The sequence below is a fragment of the Crocodylus siamensis genome, chromosome 4 (assembly GCF_052110815.1).
Source record: "Crocodylus siamensis isolate JL-2025a chromosome 4, ASM5211081v1, whole genome shotgun sequence".
Taxonomy (NCBI): Eukaryota; Metazoa; Chordata; order Crocodylia; family Crocodylidae; genus Crocodylus; species Crocodylus siamensis.
The window spans coordinates 87,371,981-87,398,949 of NC_143398.1; the positions used below are offsets into that span (position 1 = coordinate 87,371,981).

At 44.1% G+C, this 26,969-nt stretch overlaps 1 protein-coding gene across 1 annotated transcript in view; it reads left to right on the forward strand.

Annotated features, from left to right (window-relative positions):
* The window catches only part of LOC149865968 (glutamate receptor ionotropic, NMDA 2B-like), a 120,179-nt gene that overhangs the window by 37,956 nt on the left and 55,254 nt on the right, over window positions 1-26,969 (forward strand). The window contains exon 2 of the mRNA XM_090042754.1: window positions 19,447-19,875. Coding sequence (XP_089898880.1) covers window positions 19,465-19,875 — 411 coding nt within the window. The 5' untranslated portion in view covers window positions 19,447-19,464. The remainder of the gene's footprint in view (window positions 1-19,446; window positions 19,876-26,969) is intronic.

Consider the following 26,969-nt stretch of genomic DNA (forward strand, 5'->3'; position numbering starts at 1 on the left):
GTCCATTTGTGGAGTTAAATCAACACTTTTCCCTGTTCCCAGTTAAACAAGTATTTACTGCCATGGAGATATTAAATGTAATGATTCTGTTAGATTTTGTTAGCAATTCTGGGGCAGTTTCACAAGAAGGATGTTATTGCCTTGGGAGATGTACAATGGAGGACAATAGTAAAAGTATATATTTCTACAGCTCCTGTCATTTGAGGATAAAAAGTGCTTTAACAATAATTGCTTCCAAACTCCTTTAAGGCCAGAAAGTTTTGTCACCATTGAATAGATGAGGAAAATGAGGGCGAAGCCCACATTTTTCAAAATGAGTCCACTAAAGCAGCTACACTACCTGAACGTGCTATCCTTTGAGTTACAGTACAGCTTTAATTTGCATGATTCCTTCCATCTGATGTATATCCTCATTGCTTTCAAGAGTTAAAGAAAAAGGTAATAAAAGAAGTGCAAGATGCTAAAAGGTATAAGAAAATATGAGAAAAAAAGGTTTCCGATGAGATTTGAAATGAGATAGGAAGTCATTGATGCAGAGAAGGGAAAGACCAAAAAAGATGCTAGTGTTAGATAAGCAGTGGATATGGACGCAGGAGAGATAAGACACATCTGATAAGCTGGTAAAATTCGCTGAGAGCTTGAAAGGCAAGGATCCTGATTTCTCATTTACATGAAACATTTAACCCAGCTCTGTAAGTGTCAAGGCATCTGAATATGGAAACAAATGAGATGTACTCTTTTGCATGCTTTATTCATTTTTCTTAATTACTCTTTATATTCTTCGTCTTACATCTTTTGTTCTTTCCTTTTAAGCCTTTTTTGTGCTGCTAATACAAAGTCACCTTAGTGCAAACTAGAATCAGGCCTAGGGGTTTGGATTGCATCCTGAATTGACTGGGGAAGCCAGTGGCAGAGTCTGGGAAGAGGGAGTATGTGTTTGCACATCTTTGTATGTGTCAGAAGGCAGGCAGGAGGGAATGAACAGCTAGGTAAGTTATTGGGGAAGACGATTGAAGCAGAGAATGTGAATGAGTTTGACAGGCTAGATCTCAGGCTGCAGAAAAGAGGCAGTGAGGAGGCCTGGAAACTAGAAATTGGCATTAAGATTGGTTAAATCTGGTGAAGCATTTTGAGCCGGGTTGACTTATTTTATTCTTGCCTCAGAAGTGTTTGTAGCCAGTGACTGCTGCTAGTCCAAGTGTAGCTGTGCAAGTGGATGTTTTTGACTCTACAGCTGTATACATGTGATGCAGTGCTGAGCCATGGGAAAGGTCAGCGGATGCTGCGTTGTGTTCCTAAAGCTCTGAAAGCTTTCTGCCCGCCACTGATGGAAGGTTTCAGTAAGACGAATTGGCCCTGACTTGTCATACAATCACAGGCACAGCACGGTCTGGTGCACAGCACTAATGTTCTGTGAAAACATATTGTATCCAGCGGCTTGATGGCTGGCTCCTTACTGGTCATTAAACTGAGAGAGAGGAACAGAGGGAAAGGGGATAGGTAGGAGTCGGAATGCAGAGAAAGAATGAAGAGATGGAGAGGAGGGAGTGCATAAGAGTGAAACAGAAGAAGGGAGGGGAATGAAAGGAAGAGAGGCAAAGGGACAGGGTAAGAGCCAGAGGGGAGGGGAGGGTAGACAAAGTTTAAACCAAAAAAAAAAAAGGAGATGGAGGGGAAAGTATTAAACAAAGAGAGGGGAAGGAAGGAGAGGAAGAAACAACAGGAATAATGGTGCAGAATGGCAGAAGGAGAGACAAGATAAAGGATGAGGCATAGGGGAGGTGGTAGAGTGATGGGTGTGATGCTTCTGTAGAAAGGAGGCCTTGTAATCATTCGCCTCCAGCCCAGGGCATTTTTTGTATCTTTCTGGTCGTAATGCCCTTTCTGGTTTCCCCATACTGAAGGGAGGAAACACTGCGGTCATTTTTATTTTTAAAAAATTACAAAAACTCTCCTGTCCCTATTATCTTTTATGAAACTGTTTTCATTTTATTTGTACAAGATGCACATTTAGGGTCTAAATAACTTGACAGTGTCCCTTAATGTAGTGCTTTATAAAGCAACTCTTGGGACTTCAGCACTATGGTAACAGATGACAGCTGGCTATATAAAGTAATGTTACCTGTAGTCTGACTTCTCTGTATTTCCCCCTCAGGGGAACTGTGTGGGGGATGAATGGGCATTAGGTTCAAGGACTTACTAATACAAGGCATTCCTTCCAATCTGAGCCTTTTTAAACAAAGTTTATTTTTCATAACTTTACAACAATGTAGCAAGCTGCAGGAAGAGCAGGGTTGGCTGAGACTGGATCAAGAAACTTCATGAACTAGGAGCAAAGTACAGTGGATGGAAAACTTAAAAAGAAACATTTGGGCCAACATATTGAAAGCCACCTAAAGAGTGTTGATGCACATTTCTCACTGATGTTAATGGACATTGGGAATCCAAATCCCTGTAACTTTGAAAATCTCAGCCTTTCAATTTCTGTTTGGTTCAAAGTGGATGTCATTATTAAGGGGGAAAACCAGAAAGCAAATCCTTTTTTAAAAAGATGAGAGATTCCTCACATTCATGCTATTCAATTGACACCTTGCTGGTCTGCGTGAAATGAAAAATAAAGAGGAAGACTGAGAGAGGAAAAAAGAAGCTGGAACATGGCTTACACACAAAAATAGCACCTTTTTATCTACTTGGCTTAAACCTCGTTTACTTTATTTTGCAGTCCTTTAAGCTGAACTGATATAAGCCATGTTTAAACTCATCTTCACTGTCCACAGGCACAGTTGCTGAACTGGCTTTAAACCTAATCTGATTTCCACTCTGAGACAGGGAGTGGTGAGGGACTGTTTTCTGTGATAGGGAACACCCAGGGACCAGTGTACGGAGATGAAGATTAGTCTTCTTTCTTGTAAGCTCTGAAACAAATGGAGATTTTTTCAAGTGGAGCATGCAGGGAGTGACAGCTGCTGTACCTGAGCCCACCAGGTGGGGAGGATTTTTCAGTCTGTCAGTAAGGAACTGTGTCTCATTGCTAAAACATGTTCAAGGGGGTAGATTCTGGCACAAGAACAATGGCTCCAGTCTGGCTCTGTAGGTCATTACTGAAGAACGGATTGGCTGTGCCAAGTGTCTGTGTCCTGGCGTTTATATGCTGGCACTGGGCGGTGCCAGACTGACCTGCTGTCTCACTTAATGGCTATTGTGTGTGTCACACTCACTCCAGCAGCTCAGCTTATGTGCCAGCTTGTGTATCAAATCCCCCCATCTTCAACAGCTTACCTCATTCTCTAATACTCCCTGGCATGTTCTGTGAAGGAGCCAGAAGGACTAACTTATAAGGAAAGATGTCAAAAGCCCACTTATACAATGGCCAAATATAACTAAAGGGATGAACTGATAACTGTCTGTGAATATTTGAATTGGCAAGTGGGGAGAATTACTGTTTAGGCTTAACCAAAGGAGTGTAATTAAGGTGACAGGATAAAAGTGAGCACTAGATGACCTCCTGAGGTCCCTTTCAACCCTAATTTTCTGTGATTCTGTGATTCTAAGGGGAAAACTTAGGCTAAATATCAGGAAATTGTTCCTCTGAGTGAGCTTGATTAGGCTATGGTATACTCTCTTCCTGGTGGAAGCCCCATGATGTGAGTCACTCTTGACAGGACAGCAGCTAATGCAAAATCTGCAGAGAACAATCATGAAATGACCTGGAAGCAGAGAAGATTGTTAACTGGAGAATTATCCTCTCTCAGTTCTATGAAACATTCAGTGCTGGTCTCTCTAGACTCTCTGAAGCTGCATTCAAATTGGCTAAAATCTATATACTTCTGTGCACGGTATAGGTGTGTACAGGAGGGGAGAGGGGCTTAATTTGGTCCTGGGAGGCTAGCCTATGTCAATGCAAGAATGTGTGGGTGGAAAAGGGAGATCCCCATTTGGGGTGCACCAAAGGAGTTTTCTCTGCACTCCCTAAATGTAGAGGCAGAATTTGTTTTCATTTCCTTTGGAGAATGAGCAAGACAGCAGGGAGGCTTCTGGTCTTCAGAGGTGGGGGAGAAAGGATCAGTATATTTGCTGTGGAAATGGCCCTGTGACTAGTATTATAACTTGGGGTGAGTGAGTGGGGCACCAGCCCCAGAAGCTAACTTAGTGGGGGCATCACAATGGTGATCCTGCTGGGGAGTTTGCCCTCTGGCAGCACCAACAGCCTCATGCTGCTGCTGTAGGAGCAAGAACTGAGCTGAACAGATCATACTGTGGGACCAATATTTGAGGACTTTTTTTTTTGAGTTCCTGGACCAGATAAGACTCTCCCTTCTAATACCCCAGTAGGGTTTGCCCAGATCTGTTGACACCACAGTCTGCCTGTGACTCCCTGTGGGAGTTTGAATTTGAATTCCAAGTTCATGGCTTTGGCTCACCTATAACTTTGTAGAGAAGGGAGTGGTAGAAAACAAAAAAAGAAACAGTGAATCAATAACAGTGAACACTGGGTCCAGTACAAAAATAGCTGAAGTCCATGGACTTCGCTGAGTTTGGGGTTGAATCCATAAAGCATTCAACAGTAGAGAAAGAAAAATGAAAATAAAAAAATAGCATGCTAAAGAGAAAGCCATATTTGAGAGAGAGACACAGGAAAAAGAGAAGAAGGGAAGAAAAAACACTGCATTAAAATGCAATGGGATGTCAAATGGCAAAAGGGAGAAAGCGTAAGAGAGAGAGAGAAAAAAAAGACTGATGGAGGAGAGAAAAGAACCATTTTGATAAGACTGTTTTTATTATTCTTGTAAAAGAACATTTGTACAACATGGTCAGAATGTAACTGGGTTTCAGAAATGGTTAAAATAAATGAAATTGCACCAGTTCTCTTCTACAGTTACAAACATGGCCTGGGGAGAGTTCACCTGACTCTTTGAATGATTCTGATTGTTGTCCTGAAGAAATCTTGCACACAACACTACATGTCACTTTTGGATGTCACTTGCCTCTGCTGCTTTGGTTTCTCACCAACTGAATATGTTAATATTATTCTTTATTTTTCTTAATTTCATTTTTTTCAGCACCCAAAGCACATATGCACCTCAGAGACAAATAAAAAATGCCTTATGCTTTCCCTGAATAGGTTACTACCTAAATTAAGCACAATGGTCTTTGCGGCTGGGACTCTGTCTTCATCTCTATAAAGGGCCTGGAACAATTGGGGTCTGATCCTGATCAAGGGACTACTGTCATGTAAATGATTAATAATAATAACACCACCAACAAAAGCATAAGGGATGACAGAGACAGAGGGATTGAATGGTGATACAGCAAGACAATGGTTAGACCAGTGAGCAGCCTGTGATCCTTGTTATGCAAGATATGCAGCTTGTTAATGCTTTATATTTTTGGGGGAGGTCTGCAGAGGGGATCTGACTACAAAAAAGGTTGGTTTTGAGGATGGTTTTGAAGGGGTGAGAGAAGCATGAGTATAGAAGGCTGTTCCAGCCTGAGAAAAGGGACAGAAGGAGATGGGAAAGAGATCAGAGGAACACAAAGGTGAAATGGATTGTCAGAGATTAGGGTATCGGGAGAAGTAGAGGACATTTAGGGATGAAATATTAGGCAAGCAGAGGCAGAGCTGTGGCTATTCACAATATCAAGTCATCACTGTCCCTGAGAGCAATCTTGCTTCTTTTAGCCCCAAGCTCTCCATATTTCTATTAATGCATTTCAGTGCTCATGGCATGCCCAGCTATCCCAGAACTGGGCTGCATGCATAGTCTTGCTTATCCTGACTTACACCATCTGCTGCTATTCTAGACTTGTGCTCACACAGCTTTGCCAATGGATCTCATTCTTGACTTGCATCTTCCTTCTGTTTCAAACCTGAGTGCCACATAACATGATTTATGACTTAAACCCCACTTTTCAGAAATGATGGCTTAGTGTATCCCACTAGTTTTGCTCTTTTCTCCCCAGAGATCTGCTGAACTCTTTTAATTCATCTGGGAGACAGCTAAACAGAAATATAAATATAGCCAAGTTTCTTTTTTTCCCCCCACCAGGTAACCAGAAATAAGGCTCTTCTTTAATCTAGAGATGCCAAGATTTCTAATCCGAAACAGCTCAGTGGCTTGAGTAGTATCAAGTTTCCCTCACTACATGGACATACTAATGGTCTCCTAATTCAGTAGCCTGGCCTCAGTTATTCTTAATACCAGATGCTACAGAGGAGGATATTCCTTTTTCTCTTTCATAGTTTCATAGTTTTATAGTTAGTAGGGTCAGAAGGGACCTGAGCAGATCATTAAGTCCGACCCCCTGCCATGGCAGGAAAGAGCACTAGGGTCAAACGACCACAGCAAGGTGATTGTCTAGCCTTGTCTTAAAGACCCGCAAGTTAGGAGCCAGCACCACTTTGCTTGGAAGTTGGTTCCAGATCCTAGCCGTCCTGACAGTACAGTAGCACCTCCTGATGTCTAATCTGAATTTACCCTCTGCCAGCTTGTGACCGTTATTTCTAGTCACTCCTGGTAGTGCTTGGGGGAACAGGGACTCCCCCAATGCCTGCTGGTCCCCTCTTACTAGTTTGTAACAGGCCACTAGATCCCCCCCTCAGCCTTGCCTTATAGTTTCATAGTTTCATAGTTTCTAGGGTCGGAAGGTACCTGAGCAGATCATCTAGTCCGACCCCCTGCCATGGCAGGAAAGAATACTGGGGTCAAATGACCCCAGCAAGATGTTCATCTAACCTCCTCTTAAACACCCCCAGGGTAGGAGCCTGCACCACTTCTCTTGGAAGCTGGTTCCAGACCCTAGCCGCCCTGACCATGAAGTAGCGCCTCCTGATATCTAACCTAAACCTACCCTCTGCCAGCTTGTGACCGTTATTCCTGGTCACTCCTGGCGGTGCACGGGGGAACAGTGACTCCCCCAATGCCTGCTGATCCCCCCCTGACTAATTTATAACAGGCCACAAGATCCCCCCTCAGCCTTCTCTTCTGGAGGCTGAACAGGTTCAGGTCCCGTAGCCTCTCCTCATAGGGCCTGCCCTGCTGTCCCCTGATCATACGAGTGGCCCTCCTCTGGACCCTCTCCATGCTGACAACATCCCTCTTGAAGTGTGGCGCCCAGAACTGGATGCAGTACTCCAGCTGTGGCCTGACCAGTGCCGCATAGAGGGGGAGGATCACCTCCTTGGACCTGCTTGAGATGCATCTGTGGATGCATGCCAAGGTGCGGTTGATCTTCCTTACTGCCTCTCCACACTGCCGGCCCATGTTCATCTTGGAGTCAATGATGACCCCCAGATCCCTTTCCGCCTCCGTGCTGACAAGGGGAGAGTTCCCTAAACTGTAGGTATGGTGCCGGTTGTTCCTCCCAAGGTGCATCACCTTGCACTTGTCTGTGTTGAAACCCATCCTATTCTCGTCTGCCCACCCTTGTAACCTGTCTAGGTCTGATTGTAGCCTGCTGCATCCTTCCAATGTGCCCATGTCCCCCCACATCTTAGTGTCATCAGCAAATTTGAACAGGGTGCTTTTTACCCCCTCGTCCAAGTCACTGATGAAGATGTTGAACAGTGCGGGCCCGAGGACCGAGCCCTGCGGAGCCCCACTGCCCACGTCCTTCCAGGTTGAGAAGGACCCATCCACTACCACCCTCTGGGTGCAGCCCACCAGCCAGTTGGCGACCCATTTGACTGTGTGTGTGTCTACACCACAGCCCCACAGTTTCTTAATGAGAACAGGGTGAGAGACAGTGTCAAAAGCCTTCTGGAAGTCCAGGAAGATTATATCCACTGCTACCCCTGCATCTAATGATCTGGTGATCTGATCATAAAAGGCTACCAGGTTGGTCTGACAGGATCTGCTACTGATGAACCCATGTTGGTTGCCCCTAAGCATGTAGTCCCCTGCTGGCCCCTCCTGGATGTGTGCCAGCATAATTTTCTCGAACAGCTTGCCTAGGATCGAGGTGAGACTAACCGGCCTATAGTTTCCCGGGTCCTCCTTCCTGCCTTTTTTGAAGATGGGGATCACGTTGGCCCTCTTCCAGTCCTCCGGTACCTCACCAGAGCACCACGAGTGCTCATAAAGTTGTGCCAGGGGACTTGCAATGACTTGAGGCTGAACAGGTTCAGGTCCTGTAACCTCTCCTCGTAGGGCCAGTCCTGCTGCCCCCGATCATGCGAGTGGCCCTCCTCTGGACCCTCTCCATGTTGTCCACATCCCTCTTGAAGTGCGGCGCCTAGAACTGGATGCAGTACTCCAGCTGTGGCCTGATCAGTGCCGCATAGAGGGTGAGTATCACCTTCTTGGACCTGGTTGAGATGCATCTGTGGATGCAGGACAAGGTATGGTTGGCCTTCCTGACTGCATCCTCACACTGCTAGCCCATGTTCATCATGGCATCAGTAATGACTCCAAGATCCTTTTCTGCCTCTGCACTGACAAGAAGGGAGTTCCCCAGCCTGTAGGTATGGTGCTGGTTTTTCCTCCACAGGTGAATCACCTTGCACTTGTCAGTGTTGAGCCCCATCCTATTCTCGTCCGCCCACCCCTGCAACCTGTCTAGGTCCGATTGTAGCCTATTCCTCCCTTCCAGTGTGCCCACATCCCCCCACATCTTAGTGTCATCAGCAAATTTGAACAGGGTGCTTTTTACCCCCTCGTCCAAGTCACTGATGAAGATGTTGAACAGTGCAGGCCCAAGGACCAAGCCCTGCAGAGCCCCACTGCCCACATCCCTCCAGGTCGAAAATGACCCGTCCACTCTCTGGGCGCGGCCAGTTGGCAACCCATTTGACTCTGTAGGTGTCGACACCACAGTCCCCCAATTTTTAATGAGAATGGGATGAGAGACAGTGTCGAAGGCCTTCCGAAAGTCCAGAAAGACTATATCCACTGCTACCCCTGCGTCTAAGGATTTGGTGACCCGGTCGTAGAAGGTCACCAGGTTGGTCTGACAGGACCTGCCTCTAATGAACCCATGTTGGTTGCCCCTAAGCATAATCTCCCCTGCTGGTCCCTCGTGGACATGTGCCAGAATAATGTCATGTTATTGTGTGACAAGGTATTTAGCAGAATTTGCAGATTCACTGGAATCTGGCAAGGCTGTGCCATGAGTGCTTAGGAACTTGTATAATGATTCTACTTTGTTTTACTATACCTGTGGTGAGACGTATTTCTACCTGATCGTGACTGGTGATTGGTTTATACTCTGGGCTAGCATAAGTTAAGGTTTGAGGTAGATTTACTGCTAAAGGAGTGGCTGAGGATGGTTTGTAGTTTTGGGAGTTTTTATTGGACCTGAGGGTTATGGTTAGCAAGAGAACCTGGTTTATAATGAGGAATTAGGTCATAGCCAGGAATTAGCATAGTTTTGATTCAGAAATTAGCAATGGAGTTAAGATAATGATTTTTTAAGTCATACTACCTGGGACTGTGACCTTTTCAGCAATTATCAACAGGGCAGGCTCTAGAAAGCACCTGAACTTGAGACTTCCAAAGGAAATGCAAGGTTCTATAGGAAGTGACAGCAGCAGTTGAACAGATGATGCTTTTCTTTCTGACCATGAAATTACATAATTTCCCAGGAAATGTCCTTTAAACTGTCACCCTACCAGCAGGCACTGTGCTCTCAGGTAGGCTTACAGAGCAGAGGGGCATCCTTCACTGAGTCATCTTCCTTCTCAACAGAAAGAGTTTATGTGCTTTAATCTATACAATATTTTGAAATGCCATATAGAAATACCTATAAATCACTCAGTTGTATTTTGTCTTATAATTTTTGATTAATAGTCATCTTAGATATAATCCATTTAATAAAATACAATGTCAAAGCTCCAGTGGCACTTAAGTGTTAGCCCTGGCCTGTGGCCAAATTCCAATCTGAGAAATTACTTTCTGCCTACCTACATTCTCCTTGCAATTTCAATTGGAGAAATTATTCTTCACTTCCTCTTCTAACAATGATTGTGTAATGTTGTTATGCAATGCTAAATTGATGCTACGTTCCACTACAAGGACAAGAGCATTTTAATGGAGAATGAACTAAGAGTATATACATAAAATTATTTTACAGGTATGTGTATGTACACACACATATGTAGACGTGTGCATGCATGCATGCGCCTTATAACGGGGTGCTCTCAGGGCCAGTCTGTCATTGGTCTGCCCATCTGTTTCTGGGTCAACTGCCCACCTCCTCTCCTGCCATGCCTTGATGATACATAATTATGATGTTAATTAGGCAGGAGGCTTCCCATTCTTATCCTGATGCCAGGGGGCACTATCTGCGGCTCTGTTCCTCCCCTACACCACAGCCTAAGCCTTGCAGATAGCATCCAGATAAGACAGTGCTCCCAGCCTACAGCCAAACCAAGCTTAGCCCTCGTTGTCAGGCCTCAGACACAACACATTCATACTGCCCTCCTCTCAGTAAGGCCTCTCACACTCTGCCCCCTCTCACGGGATCTCTTTTACACATTGCCAATTTATACTGCCTTGCTCCCTCTCTGAGCAGGCCCCTTTGGCCATAGGCTTTACCTAGTGCGTGCCTTGGGTGGCAGATGTACAATCTTTTGGGCCTCTCCCATGGCCCTCACTGGGGTAGTGGCCAGCCAATTACTTGACCAGGTCCAAGCTTGACCTGGCCCCTCCCGGGGCAACTCTATACACACTCATACACACATATTGGGCTCCCAGCCTCTGGTTTCCCCCTCACTGGGGCTCCTCATCTCTACCCCCTCACTGGGGCTAAAGGGCTTACCTCCCTGGTGGGGGCTCAGGTGGCCATAGCCATGCCTGGCCCCATCTGGGTCTTATACCTTCTTTGGGCTAAGGTGGCCATAGACATGCTTGGCCCCCTTATATCCACAGTGTTGTGGGGGCTAGGGGTTAAGGCACCCCAACCCACCTTTTACCAGGGTGGTAGTGGCATGGAATTTCCTGGGGGCTTCCGTGACAGTGGGAGCTCCACCAGGTTATCCACTCCCAGTAGGATGCAGTTTTAGTGCGTCCAGGACCAGGAGCCTCCAAACCATTCCCTTAAGCTCCTGCCCTTACCTTCAAGATGTTTCATACAGCTTTTCAGCCAGGGAATGTTTCTATCTGGCCTGCCAGCAGTGAACTACTCTGTTTATATAGGTGGCCAGAATTCTAAAATGGCTGCAGCAATCAAGCACCTGATGGCTGCTTGACTCAGTCCTTAAAGTGGCAGCCACCAGCAGTGCCCTGCCACACACCTATGAAATCATTATCTCACACCCAGGGCCGACCCTACTCAGGGCAAATTTACTCAGGGCAAATCAGCCAGTGCGGGGCCCCATTAACACCGTGCAGGGCCTGTGGGACCCCTGCAAAGGTGGGGAATGGGCTGGGTCTCCCCTGCATCTGGGAGGGTGGTCTCCGCACTTCTTCTGTGGCATGGGGCAGAGCCGCCAGCACCAGATGGGCCCTGTGGGCAGGACCATGGCCACTGCCTGGCTCCAAAAGGGCCACTCAAAGTGTGGGGCCCGAGGCAGTTGCCCTGATTCGCTGTACCCTAGGGATGGCCCTGTTCACACTATTGCATATTAGATATCTCAGAGAAAGAGATATAAAGATAACATATGAATTTGTGGTGATGTATAAATGGTTTTATTGGGCTGAAGTTATGTTTGGGATAGGTACTTTGCTTAGTAGTGGCAAAACCACAAATGTGGCCCAAAACACTTGATTTACACTGGATACTGTATATAGCAAATAATTTACAGATAAAAAGTTTTAAAGAAACTTTATCAGAAGTATTAATGCTATTTTTCATTCCTTGTCACCTGAAAAGCTATTCTTATTATTCAGCCAACTGACAAAGTCAGTTGATTTAACATCTCATTGTTCTTCACTCCAAGGATATTCATGATCATCTCTCCTTTTTAATGGTCTTGATGTTCCACTAATTAAGCTAACCTTTATTTGGGCAAGTTTGCCCTCTGGTATCTGCTCATGGTCTCTTTCTTCCTTTTTCACAGCGTTGGAAACTCTTTAGGTCTTTTCAAAATCATGGATCTACCTATGGAGATCAATCTTCAGCTGCAGCTAGGGTTTCAAATTTAGTTAACCAGGAAGAAGAGGGTGAGTCACCTGAAGATTAGGCTCTGTCCTTGCTCTATGCAGCCATACTTTTTGAAAAAACTACTTTTCTAAATTCTGCCTTTCAAAAAAGACATGCGTATTATATTCTGAGATGTTTTGTATATGAGAAAATATAGTACCTGTCAATATTCTATTTAACAAACGGGCCCTTTTTAAACATGTGAATCAGTCCTAATTTCTGTGCCTATGTTTGTTATTGTTAAGTATTCACTGATTTGTCTGTGAAAAGATTTCACCAGCGATGTTGGCCATGAACCATTCCTTTTGTTTTTGCTTCTTGATTAGATGGCTTAAACTTTATTTTGAAACAAAATTGTGAATAATTGCTAAGGAATATTCTTATTTATTCTTAAACACTTCTAGTCATGTGTGAATAGGGGTGTTAGCATGAGTAGTATCCTTGATCCTAACTTTTCTGTGAAGAGAACTAATTCACATGAAGATTAGATTGTAAAGGCTACAAACAGACAACCAAACAATCTTTAGAATTTGACCAAACGTCTAAGAGCACTGGTTTTGTGATCATTAACCAGTTCTGTTTAGTACCATGAGCCCAGTAGTGCAGGCCTCAAACACCCAAAAGAACCTAACACATCTCTTCCTCCCCACCCAAATTCCCCTCCCAGTGAGTTCAGGTATGACTGTGAATTACATGAAAGGCTTTCATTGCAGTGTCTTCAGGGCTGGACACAGGCATGGGCGAACCAGGTGGCCACCCAGGGCCTGGACAGAAAGGGGGCCTGAGAATAGTGAAAATAATGATTATTATTATCATTATCTCTGGCAATGGGATGCCCGATACTAAAAGTTCTGCCGGGGCCACCAGGAGTCTCTAGGTATGGTGCTGTCTACTTTATTAAGTTTGGCTAGAAACAAATGTCTTGCCCATTGGAAGGGAGACTGGTGTCTGTCTTGTCCCTCTTGTAGCCTGAGTGATTATGAGGTATCAGACCTTACAGTTCTGAGTAGTAGCCTATAAGCTTTTTAGGTCCATATTCTTAAGGTGCTTACTAGGTGCCAGAATATTTAATTTAGGCACCACTAACATTTTCAGAGCTTCTCTTCAGATACCATGTGATTGTGTCGGCTCCTGAGTTTCTGTGGGTTGACATTTGCAAAGCACCCTAAGTGCTGATGTCACCCGACAGCTAATGAGCCTAACTGAAGCCAAAACTTCTGAGACTCTGAGCACAACAAACAAATTAGGTAGTCCCCCACCTTTCTTCCCAGCAGGGCCCATAGGTGTGCTCAGAACATGCCTAACATAGTTACCTGCCAGCCTTTGCATTAGGAGTGTTGGAGGTAGACCATAGCCAACTGAAGGGGCTGCAAAACATCCTCACAAGACAGGAGAACAGGGAAACATAAGGTAAACATGAGAAAGAGATTGAGTGTGAGCAGGATGCAGAGAGAGGGAGGGTTTCAGATGTGGCATTAGCTTTCTGAATGGCTGTCCTGCCATTTTGGCCACCCAAAATGAAGGAGAAGGACCCAGTCATTCTGGAGGGGGTGGAGAGCTGGCAGCTCTCCCTGGGCACATACCTAGGATGTGCTGCCTCAGGGTGCCCCAATGGACTACTTTCAAGCATGCCTTTTGGTGTTGCCCTTTGGTGGGGCCAGAGGGTCTTTCTGTTGTCTCTTTGTAATGGTTCCTTTGAATTTAATGTTATGTTTGTTGTGGGGAGGACAAGGAGTTATATGTTTTGGAGCATAGCTGCAGACCTGTAGGAGAGGGGGCTGCAGGCTTGGGAGGGACATTGGGAAAGCGGGGAGGGATTGGCCCTGAGTATGGAGGAGTGGAGTGGGAGTGTGTCGGCTTGTGGGGTGAGGGGAGTGGGAAGAAGTTGGGACTGCTATGAAAGACTGGAGAATTTACTTTTATGGATGCAAGGCAGAACGTGGAACTGGGGAGATAAGGTGCAGTTTTCATGTTTTGGGGTGTTGTTTGGGGAGCCTACTCTTGTTTCTTATTTGTGGCCTGTTCCTTATTTATTGCAAGCTGTCCTGAGCATTTCTAGTTAGGGTGGGATATATTATTATAAATAACAATAATAATGCCAGGAGTGTGTTTATAATCACAGAGTCCCGGTCCCTCACACCTACTAGACAGGGTGTATTAGAGGGACTGTAATAAAGATGAGACTGTTTCTGGTGAGGAGCTCAATGACAAATCATGGTATGACTGCATGTGTCTCTGGCCCCTTGTACACATGCAGGTAAAGGTGTGATGGGATCTACTGCGTGATTCATGCAATTGTGCCTCCTGCCATGCTACACATGCATGGCAGGAGGTTTGATTGTGGGATTAAGCTTTAGATCCCATCATGCCTTATCACTGGTCCAGTGGGAACCCCATCCCGGACTGCCCCAGAACCAGCAAGAAGCAAGCTTCTGCTACTTGGAGCCCTCTCAGCTGCGGGGGTCTCAGCTGCAGGATGCCCCATGCACCCCTGGGTCTGGGGGATCACAGCAGCTGGAGTCTTCCAGGCTCGGGGGTGTGTGAAATCCCTGAGCCCTGGGGATGAAGGCAGCTATGATTTCTAGGACTGAGGGGTCTGTGAAATCCCCAAGACCTGGGGATTGAGGCAACTGTGATCCCTAGGTCTCAGGGTTTTCATGACCCTCACAAACCTTAAGGATCACAGCTGTCTCAATCCCTAGAGCCTAGGGGTTTCATGTACCCTGGAGCCCTAGAAATCATGACAGCCATGATCCCCAGAGCCCTAAGGTTTCAGATTGGGCATGATGCACCCCTGTGGCTGGGAGCCCTGTCAGCTGCCAGGGCTCCTGGCTGCAGGCGAGACCCTGCTACACATGCAAATTAGAGCTCTATAGCAACCAGCTATAAACTTAGTACACATTTTCAAGGTCTAATTTTATAGCTCATTGGAGCATTTTATCATGTGATAGCTACTTTGCATGTGTAGCTTGACTTAAGTAACTGTGCAATTAATCAGTCAATTGTGCAATACCTGTAACATGTGGAGGCGGCCTCTGTCTCCTTCACACCACAAGGAGAAGGTCTATGGCTGAAGATTATGAGCAGAGGATGGTACCTGTCTCTGGCCTGTGAGTCAGGTAGCCCCCTTTCTCTCCCCACCCTTCTTCTCAGCACTTGCCACATAGTTAACTCAGGCCAATGGCAGTCTTCTGAAAATTCCTTTCTTAGGCACCTGACTATCTTCATGTATCAGTTGGGAAGGCTGGGCATTTAGTCCAGGGCTGAATATTCCACCGGATGGCAGGTTGCCTATGGCTTAGACCAGGGCTGTCAAACTCATCAGACCCCAGGGGTGGATCTGGGTGTGGGGGTTAATGCATTTGTCTTTCTGACCCCACTGTTGACACCCTCTACCCCCCGGTGGGGCTTCATACCCTAGATTTTGGCATTGGCCTCCATTCCCACTTGCTATGCCCCTGAATTTCTGACCCCTCTAGGAGCCCTGTGAACCAGATGACATGGCTTTGTGCGCGGGATCCAGCTCATGGGCCAGCTGTTTGAAACCCTTGGGTTAATTGTTGCGACGCTAAGTGCAGTGAAACCTCAGGACCTTAGGGATGTGGGCATGAGTTCCTTTTTGCCTGGCTCATTCAGATGGAAGTTAGTGATTGCCTTAGTTCAGGGATTGTCAACCGGGGGTACGCATACCCCCAGGGGTACTTAAAAAGGACATGGTGGGTACGCATGGGTAGGTGGGTGGGTGGGTGGGTGGGCAGGGATGGAGTATGCCCTGGGACATGGTGGCAGCCTCTCTCCTGGCGCCTTCCCATACTTTGCTTCTTACTTGGGGGAGGGGGAAAGAGAGGTGCATGCCAGGAGCCGCCAGCCCCACACAGCACACCACGGCATCTCCTCGTTTCCTACCTCAGCTTGCTGTCTGTGCCTGCTCCCAGGAGTAGTGGCGGGGGGAGAGGGGGCGAGGGCAGTGGGTGCCCCTCTGTGGGCTGCAGATGCATTGCCTGGCTGGCTGTGGGGGGGAGGACAGGGCTTGCATACAGCAACTGCCACTGTCCCATGCTGCTGGTGCTGCCATGCCCTGCACTGCTTTCATGCAGCTGGTGACATGTGTGACTCTGTGGGCTGCTAATGCACCTTGCACCTTGTGCGCTGCCTGTCAGCAGCCCACAGAGCCACACATGCAACTGGCCATGGCAAAGCGGTGTGGCAGCAGTGGCATGTGGATGTGGCAGCTGCTGCGTACTAGTCCCGCTCCTCCCTGGCCAGCCGAGTGGCATGTATGTGTCCCGCAGGGGTGCTCTGCTGCCCTCGTCCCCCCGGCCCTGCTCCTGGGAGCAGGCACAGAGACACGCTTCCCCCCACCCTTGATCTGCTCCCCCAGCCCCTTCCCTCTCCCCCGCCCCTTCCCCCCCACACTTACCTGCTGGTGTGTGTGTGTGCGCGCATCTCCACATGTCTGTCTGCGTGTGTGCTTATGTCTGTGTCCGTGTCTTTGTGTGTGTGTGTCTGTCCCCTGCCTGCCCGGCTGCAGCAGGCACATCGCGTCTTGGGGTAGTGGGGTGCAGAGTCCAGCCTGCAGCAGCAACTGTCTCCACCCCGTGTACAGATCTGGGAGGCATGTGCACCCCGGACTTCCCCCCCCCCCCCCCCTTCTGGATGAACCGCTCTCAAGGCTCCATCCCTCACTCCGCCCCAGCTGTGCTGCCCCTGCCCCTACCCCACTCCCTCCATCACCATGGGGGCCTCTATCTGCCCCCTTAAAACAAAGAAAAAATATAAAGGGGTACTTGAGCTGAAACTTTGAGGCAGAAGGGGTACATTTGGTTAAAAAGGTTGAAAAACGCTGCTCTTTAAGAGGAGGCTAGATAAACACCTTGCTGGGATCGTTTGACCCCAGTACTTTCCTGCCATGGCAGGGGGTCGGACTTGATGATCTGCTCAGGTCCCTTCCAAACCTACCAACTATGAAACTATGAAACGATGAACTATATAAGAGGTGCCCCCACCTCCCATTTTGACAAAACAAGTTTGTTGTTGGGTATGAATGCAGAACAGCTATCACATTTGTCAGCATAGTTCCTGCATTGCTAGTGTCCAATCCAGTGCTTTGTAAAGCTCTTTGATATATACATAGTGTAAAACAGGGCCCCTGTAAAACCAGATTCTGTTCTGTGAGCATCACAAATATCTATTGCCTAATCAAGTGTAATATCCAATGTGAGAATAAACAGAGAGATCACAGGAGACATATTTGAAAGAGAGCAAATATAACACTAAAGTGAGAGAGTGAGAATGAGAGAGTGGAAAGTGTATTAAAGTTAATAAAGCGTCGCAGTAGTGGGGATCACATTTCACTGTGAAGGAATCTAATTTAGTGACTCATAATTGGAGGATAACCATCCTGCTGCAGTGGAGCTCACTGTTCATTTTGCCAAACTCTCAAAGTCTCTTGGTTTTCCCTGTGAGCTTGTTCTGAGAAAGAGAATCCAGAAGAAAGGCTGGAATCGATTGAAATTTCATCCCCACAGTCCTTTCAGTCTATAAGTAGATTTGGTTCCTTCTGTGAATATTTATTATCTATTTATTTATCTGATGGTATTAATGCAGTGTGTGTACTCTCTGTCTGGCCTGGAAATAAGAGACCATGAACTGAACTTAAACTTTCTTCTAAGCATTATCAGGAGAAAATAGTTCTAAACAGTACAAGTAGAAAACTAGTCATGAGTTGACCACACAAGCAACAGTGTTCTGTAATCAGGTATTGACTCCATGCAGGGCAACAGAACAAAAAGCTGGATTGTTTTCAACCTTCTCCAAGGTCCTGTCAGTCTCATTGCTGCTGTTATGGATAAACTGTCTGTGCACCTGGAGAGGGAAGGAGGTTTGATAGAAGTATGTTAAGTAATGACCAGTACAGGGATATCCAGTTGGTTACTTCTATTTTATCTTCTCTGCAACACAAGAACAAGATGATGACAGCTGGTGTCGCTGAAAGGAAATTCTGGTATAGCTATCATTTAAGTCACTGTTGCAGAATGGATTATTAAGATGAATAGCTTCATGAGATCCATCCATTTAATGAACAGCCTTCCATAATTTGAAATGCATAAAGCTCCTTTCAGAGAGTGAAATGGTCTCTTGAGCTGGGTACGGGCCTGAGAACCAGGAGTGCTTGAGTTCTAATTTCAGCGAGCCTTTGTTTCCTTGGTGGTTGTAGGCTAGTCATAGATTAAACACAGTGCTTTGGTTTCCAGATCTGTAAAGTGATGATGATAATACCTCAAAGAGGTATTATGAAGATTAGTTAGTTAAAGTTTTTAAAGGGCTTTGAAAATGAAAGGCATGATATAAATGTTAAGTCTTATTAAAGCAAGACTGAATAAACTATCAACTGTCCTGCAGGGAGCCATCTGACGCAGCCAGGGGTTGAACTGATGACCTGATAGGTCTTTCCCATTTCTAACTGTTATGTTTAAAAAAAGAAGTTGACATTTTCAGGTTGTGGCTCACAGGAAGATCTGCAGTTACACCACCTGGCAATGAACATTTATAAGGGACAATGGGTTTTATACTTCAGGCTAAAGATGGCCCCTAAATGAGTTTAGGAGGAAGAGTCTCCCATGTGCTATATAGCAATGCATAATTGGCCATCTGTACTATGAGCCATGCTGATGAATTGTGTTTCCACTCCTACAAAATGGCTTAGGTGTAGTTACCGTGGCCATACTCACATGCCCTGTCCCTGCCAGTGTGACATGACTTACATCTGTGGGGAAGGGTGGAGGCCGCACAGTGAGTTGAGAGGGGAGTTCTGCCTCCAAGAGATTTTCAGTCAGTCTTTGGCCTCTCAGCTTAATACTGCCCAAAGGGAAAACTGGTGGTAAGTGTGTGACAATAGCTTTTGTGCTGGAGACATATGCACAGACACAGGGCTGTCAGCACCACCTTGTTTCATAAAGGCAGCTGAATAGCCATGAGAGGACAATAATTTCCTATTTCTGTTGGCTTGAGTCTAAGGTAAAACCAGGCCTTAGTGATGACAAGTTGTGTATTCTTTGCTGAATCCCTTTAACTTTTCACTCTCTTTCTTCTCTCTTCCTACCTCTGTCTTCCTCTGAACTCTTAAACAAAGGTTGCTCCTGGATGGTTTCATCCAAAGCCCACTGAAATTAATGGAGAGACTCTTGTTGATTTTTTGTGGAGTTTGGACTAAGCCCAGGTACTGGACACCAGCATGGACCAAAAGTCTGACTAGAAGTGGGGCTTTTGCACCCCATGGATCAATGATCTGCCTTGAAGGATGATTGCTGAATGGATTTGTTGGTTAATCACTTTCTCTTTCCTTCTCTCTTCTCTCTTTTTTTTTAGGGAGTGTAAGAGCTGAAGATGAGGCCCAGGGCAGAGTGCTATTCTCCACAGTTTTGGCTGGTGTTGGCAGTCCTAGCAACGACGGGTGGTGGGGCGCGTGCCCAGAAGAGCCACCCCAGCATTGGTGTTGCTGTCATTCTTGTGGGTACCTCAGACGAAGTGGCCATCAAGGATGCCCACGAGAAAGATGACTTCCATCACCTCTCAGTGGTGCCCCGGGTCGAACTGGTGGCCATGAATGAGACAGACCCCAAGAGCATCATCACTCGCATCTGTGACCTCATGTCAGACCGGAAGATTCAAGGTGTGGTGTTTGCTGATGACACAGACCAGGAAGCCATTGCCCAGATCCTGGACTTCATTTCTGCCCAGACCCTCACACCCATCCTGGGCATCCATGGAGGCTCCTCCATGATCATGGCAGACAAGGTAGAAATGAGCTTTCTTCCATGATGAATCTGAAGGGTTACGCTTCATATACTGAGAAATAACCTATCAGGTGGCCAAGTGGTTATGGGGCTGGAGAGATTTGCTTCAAGAAAAAATTAAAAGAACCAAATATATGTAGCATGGTTGCATTACAGCTAAGAGGAGCATATGATCTGTGCAGAATTATCTGAAGTATACAAAGACCAAGGAGAGAAGAGCTGTGGAAAGGGATATGCTGCGGAAGGGGATTTCAATACTTTTTTTTTCTTTGTAAAGCATGAAGAACTCTTTAAAGTTGTGATTTTTTTAAAGATTTCCCCCCACCCTTTATTTTACCTTAGAAATTTCAGGGTTTGGCTGGGAGGGGTCCCGTTCCTTTGGGAGGTCTCAGGGATGGTTACTGTGACCTCTCACATCTTAATTGAAAGAGGGTGAGGAGCGAAGGTTTAATAAAGCCACCCTCTTTCCAAAACATTAATTACTTATTGGAGTTAAATAGGTATTAACAAGCAAACAAAACCGCAGGACAGACCAGTCTGACTAATGATCCTTTTTCATTTCCATTTAGCATATCTTTCATTTTGTTTTGTTATTCTAATTCCACTAGTTTCTCAGTCAACAAACTGCATTTCAGCAAAGATAAAACTTGAATTTCTACTGCAGAAAGCAAACAGCTCCCCCCTCTAACCTTCCCTCCAGTTGGCCAGAATCCCTGTGATCACAGTAAAGGGGTGGGAGTGCAGCCAGTTCTGGCCTGCTGATATTTCCCCTAGCTTAGGAGAGCTGTCATCTGGCAGAGTCAACATAGCTGGACCCAGCACTGACTCTCATGTGGCACAGGTGTAGAGAAAGTGGTAGGCATGGGATGAGTTACAGCATACTCCAGCAATCTCCATGTGGCATACGTTTAGTCCCTTGAGGCCACTGCCAGCCAGAATAAGCTGCAGTTGGCCCTTGGCTGTTCTATCTTAGACAGGAGTTAGGGTATAGTAGCCCCGTTCTTCTGCACCAAGTGCTTCTCCCTGTAAAAAAGCCTATAGGCCAGTGGCTTTTGACAAATCCCATGCTTTTTCTCTTTGCAGATCAACTTTAAGGTATCTGACAGTTATAACAAGACACAATCGGATGTAATTGCATGAGGGAAAATGTAAGCTGGCCGTTAAGGAAACACTTCCTTAGAATGATTTCCGTTAGCCTGAGAAATTTGAACTAACTGATTTTTCACCTTGTGAATAATTAATCCATTTTTTGCATAGTTAGGAATAAATTAATGACAAATACCCTTTTTCCCCTCATTATTTGAGCAGCTTTATAGTTGGACAAATAACATTCAGCAAGTAATGTATTTGTTTTTTTAATCAGTCTTTGAATGAAAATAATACATTTTTCAAAAACACTTTTTTTCTTGCCAACTGATGAGCTCTGTATACCATGGCCCCGCCCAGCCCTTTCCATCTGAGAGGAGAATCTGTCAACAGCTCTGTGGGCTTGATTCACTATGGCCTTGCACTTTGGTCAGTCAGTGAAACTAGGGAAAAACAGATATAGAACGGAATGGAACGGTAGCATTTTACACTGGCTGTACACAGGTGGAGATGACAACACTAGATACAATGCACTGGAAAATTGGGTCCCTTGGCTTTAAATTTGGTGGTCCATAGTTTGATTGTGAACAATATCACTGTCGGTGGATTTAAAGCACATTTATACTTGTAGTGGAATTTGGCTCATTAAGTTGTCATATACTTATATTCATATAATATATATATATTATACCTGCTCATGGGTTTTCCCCTGGGAGGGCAACATGTGGTCCTAATGTTTTACATTGCCCATTGATTTCTACAGGAAATATTGGTAGTGGGCAGGACACTGTGGGGGGATGAAGACTGGGGTCTCTTTTCTCTGCAAAATTCCTTTTTACCTCATTTGCCTTTTGCACGTTTGTGAGCAGCTTAAAGTTTCCAGTTTTATAAAAAATCTAGAAGATTCTTTTTTTTAAAAAACCCCATAACTCAAAATGGTTGACTTCATAAGTGGGTAATCCTTAATGGATAAGAGCTACTTGGTAAATTGAATAGTATATATGTGTGTGTAAATATAGGGAGGGATAGAAAGAGAGCTGTTCAAATATACACACAGTATTATATTTCATTAAAAATAATGAAGTTATACTACTAAGTGCTTAATGATCCATTTCCACACAGCTGAATGATAATGTCTAATCTCGGTTGTTTTTTAGTCAGATTACTCTAAATGAGTTGTTCAGTTACGGCATGATCCTGCAAGGCGCTCTGTACTTCCTGTGAGGTGCTGAATGTCCTTAACTTCCACAAAAATCAGTTGTGGCAAACTATGCAGCCTTTCAGAGATCCAGACCCTTATTTTGCAACTCCATAATGGTGCACCTATATTATGCACACCTGTAGTAAACCACAGATCAAAATCTGTGAAACTGCATAAAGTAAACTGTGCAGTTTCTTAGGGTTTTTTTTAACCATTAAAAAAAAAAAGGTTCATACCATGTTCTTTTGCAAAAGATGCATATGAAATTCTGATTTACTGCTATTGGAATTTCATGGCTTTGGCTCAGCAAATTTGAGTCCAAGTACAAACAATTTATTTTGATGCAACATTAAGTTGGACAGTGTGGAACCCAAACGGTAGGAGATTAAAAAATAAATCCAACAAGATTCCAACTTAAAAGTTGACTCTACCACATTGTGCATATTATGTGTGACAGGTTAGATTATTAAATCTGCAGCACTTACTTCCCCTAAGGGTCAGATATTAAATGCTGCATTACACAAATAGATGCATTAGTGAATTTTCAGGACCTCAGCTGGTTGGACTAGGATCACTCTTAGACACCTAAGTCCACTTAGATGCCCAATAGGTGGAATAGAATCTGGTCCTGAGTGTAATGTGGCAGAGTTAATTATGCTGTTGGACTTCTATTTTTGCATTATTTTGACTGGCTTTTGTTCAAATTCATATGCTTAGTATTATATTAATTTTGTTTTTATATATATAATAATGATTTTTACTGGATCTTTTTGGAATTATAACTATTTGTGTGGTGGGTGTATGCATATATGTATATGTAGTCTTTTGCATACATTTTTATTCTTTCTTTTCTTAGTGCTAATGCATCTATTTCCACCTCTTTAATATATGCATTACATCTATAATTTAGCACTGAAGAAAATGGCTAAGTAATCTCTTTGGATATTGAGCCCAGTATTTATCTTTGGGAACAAGTACAGCTCAGGCATCATGAGTACAAGCTTCTTACCAGTACAATGTACCTGAAACTTTCTGTGGAGAGACCACCCTAAAGAGTAAGAAACTTGCTGAGTTATCACTGCCAATTCAATCCTTGCAGTCTCTTATGAGTATCAGCATTATGGTGCCAGCTATTGCTCACTGTAAATATTTTAATTCAGACCTCTGTCACCTAGGAAATGGACTTAGACCACAGAATCCTTTTGGAAAGATCGTGACTCAGAAGGAGATAATTTTCAGTTACCACTGATCTGTTAACTTGGAATAGGTGACATGGAGGTGATAATCCACCATATCCAACCTCTTGTACCATGGATCAAAAAACTTGTGTTTGTGGAACTCCATAATTTTCTCACTTTTCTCAAAATTGTTACCCAAACCTCACTTATTCTTGTTTTGTTTTTGTTTTATATGAACTGGTTTTTTTTTCACTCCACCTAACAGCTTTCTCTAATCATGTGCTGGGGGTGGAGTTTCTCTTTTCTCTTTATTTGGGTTTTAAGTAGAAATTCTGTCCTGCTGTAGCATGGAAGCAGCTGATTGACAGGGATGAGTTGCAGCAGAAAGTTGCAAACCAGGTTTCATTCTGATAAGCAACTACAATGGTATCTTGTACTGGCAGACCTAAGACAGGAAATCTAGGAGGGACTTTTCCTCATGAAATTTTTAATATTTCCCACTATCACTTTTGGCCAGAACTTAGAAGCAAAGAGACCTTCGTGGAAATGAAAAATATAACAAAAGAAAAGAAAAGAAAATGAATTGTTCATTCTGGTTTGGGCCAATTACAATTGTGTCAGATATGGTTCAGTTACATTCCAGAAAAACAAACCACTTGGCTAACTGGTGTCTTTAATTATTATATATAATTTATTTTTGATAGGAGGGAAAGCAACCCAGTTAATGATGGAAGGGGAAAGAGGAGGAACAGAAAATGCCCTGGGGACTGTTGTAGTACTGCCAACAAATCTCATTTCTGAACAGATGTGCCCCCTGGTATGTCATCCCAGATCCTGCATATCGCTCTTGCCAGTGCTCACTCTGAGTAGCCTTACAATAATGCAGTTGTGCACATGCCATGCAAGGGAAAATACTGGGCAAAGTTACAGGGATTGTATAATTAAAACTCAAAGGCTTTTTTTTCAGGAGCCCTCTATCCAGTACATGTGCTGAAACCAAGAGAAAACACAGAAATAGTATGGTTAAATAAGGACCTGTGGTTAGTGTAATTAAGAAAATCTTTAACTTTCAAACTTTCAGAGGTAGCTAGCTAGGGCTGTGTGGAGAATGGAAATCCTGTTTCATGGAGCATTTTTAGATTTCAGAATTTGTTTTCATTCTAATTAGAAATGAAACCTGAACATTTCAAAATTGCCTGTGAAAGAAGTTTTGGAAGAATGCTTATTTTGCTTGACTCAAAGCACTCATGCCTTCCTAAAGAAACTGTGGAATCTCAATCCCTGGAAATTGTCAACATCAGGTTAGATAGAACCTTGGCTGGGATAGTTTAGTCAGGCACGATCCTGCCCAGTGCAGGGGGCTGAGCTAGATGCCCTCATGAGATCCCTTCCAGCCCTACTTTCCTATGAACCTAGTTCATTTAGACAAAACTGAAGACTTTGTTTTGATTTCCATTTTATTTTACATTACATTTTATTATTATACCTAAAAATACAATCGCACAGAATTTTGAAATACAGAATTTTGAAACAAAAAGCATAGAAAAAGGGAATAAAAATAATTTGTTTTGAGAGTGTAAAAGCAGGATATTTCAATATTATTAGCTATTCCTCACTTTCCTGCCTCCAAAACAAAAATTCAGTAAAACATACTTGCTTTTGGGAGTCATTTGATTCTTGCTGGAATTGCATTTCCTGATAGAAAGAGTTTCATCAAAACTTTCCTAACCTGTTCTACTAAATAACAAGAAAAAAAAAGCTTTAAAAAATATTTTAAAAAATGGCAGTTCCTTTTTAGTCTTTTAATCTTTTAAATTGAGGTGTGATCCACTTCTTTTACTTAAAATACTTTTGCTTTATTTTGTCCCTAAATCATAGCTCTGTCTAGCTGATAAATAATGAACCTAATATTTAATTATGATTATGATAACAACTCTTCCCATCAGAGATGGGAAAGGCCCAATTCTGGCCAGTGACACCTCTGAGTGCAAGGAGAATCCAGGTAGTGCCACAGAGCTCAGCTCTCCATAATGAAGCTGTCCTAGCCTATATCACATCACAATAAAAAAATGCAGAGTTGGTATCCTTTCCTTGGCCATTTATAGCTACTTATAACCTGCTCTGTCCAAGAGCATGGAATTCATTTTCCAAGACAACTGTGATTTTGTTGTACTTTATTGTGGCACTGTTTCTTCAGATTACATAAAGTTCTAAACCTTCCCTCATAGCTTGAATTGTAGCCCTCAAAATCTATCTTGAGGTCAGAAGAACTTCAGTTAACCTCTCTAGACTATATTTTAAATCCCATTGCTGCTAGGTTCCAGCTGGAAGAAGAAATATTGAAATAAGTGTGTGGGAAGTATGTTTGGTTTCATAGACAGTTCCAGCCTATTTGGGATCAGCTGTGGTATTCTCTTGGGAAGAGCTGCTTTTCCTTGCTTTTTATCCCGAGTTTGCAGACAGGTGGTATTTGGATAAACCTCCACACCCCTGAGGGCTTATCTAAATAAAACCTAGGGACCTTTTGAGATCTGACCCATCATTATTTTTAATGGTTATTATAACAACTTTTTATTTAAATACAAAAGTATTAAATCAATTTGTGACATCCTCAGTCAGATGAGAAGATCAGTTTCTCCATTCTGAAGACAGCAGACCTTTCATACAACCCCAAGCAGTTTCTTGTCTCACAAAATCTAAATTAATTACACTCAAATTTGTCCCTACCCAAACTGGCCTCAAAATGAAATTGAAAACCTGGAGTGTGAAATTGACTGATACCGCTGCCTTAGATCCTTATGTCATTCATCAGTAACTGCAGGACAGAGAGAAACAATTCTTTCCAGGGAGTCTCTTACTCTGCCTTTTATTTTGCTTCATTAAGCAGGTTTGGCAGGAATGGATTATAAAGGAATTAAGGGAGTTAAAATCACGTGGCCTGGAAAAAATAGAGGACACAGGAAGAGATAATATTGTAGTTTTTAATGTTTTTCAGGCCCTAGAAGGATTGATGCATGAGAAGAGATTACAAGATAGATAGGTAGACATACAGAAAGATAGATACTCTGTGTGTGTCTATATAAATGCGTATATGTATATAATGCATATATGTATACAATATATATATTGTTGCTTGGCTAAAAAGTTACTAAGGGAGGCTGTTGTCAAGATCTGTGGATAGTGGGTGGATATATACTGAAGAGAGGAAAAACATAGCTGTTTAAGTAGGAGCAATGGGGTGAAATTGAGCAAAGGGATCATTGAAACTGGAGATCAAGGAAAATATTCACAGACAGCTCTATTAGACTGTGGAGGAATCTTTTCTGGGAAGTGGAAGAAGCCACATCACTTAAGTTATTTCAAACTTAGAGTGGACTAAGCCTTGGAAAATGAGCAGTAGGGATCAAGCATCCCTTAGCCAGGCTGTGTATGGAGGGAATATGGACAAACTGAGAAAGAAGAGCAGGCCAGCAAGGCACAGAATATGTGAAGAGGGAGAAGTAGACAAGGGAGTCCTTTTTTCTGAACCTTGGATGATCAAAAAGTTTTATTAAAATAAAATCTGCGAGGCAGTTAAAAAACCCCCAACAAACTGTCATGATTCTTTCCTCTCTGTGCTGCGGTCATAGC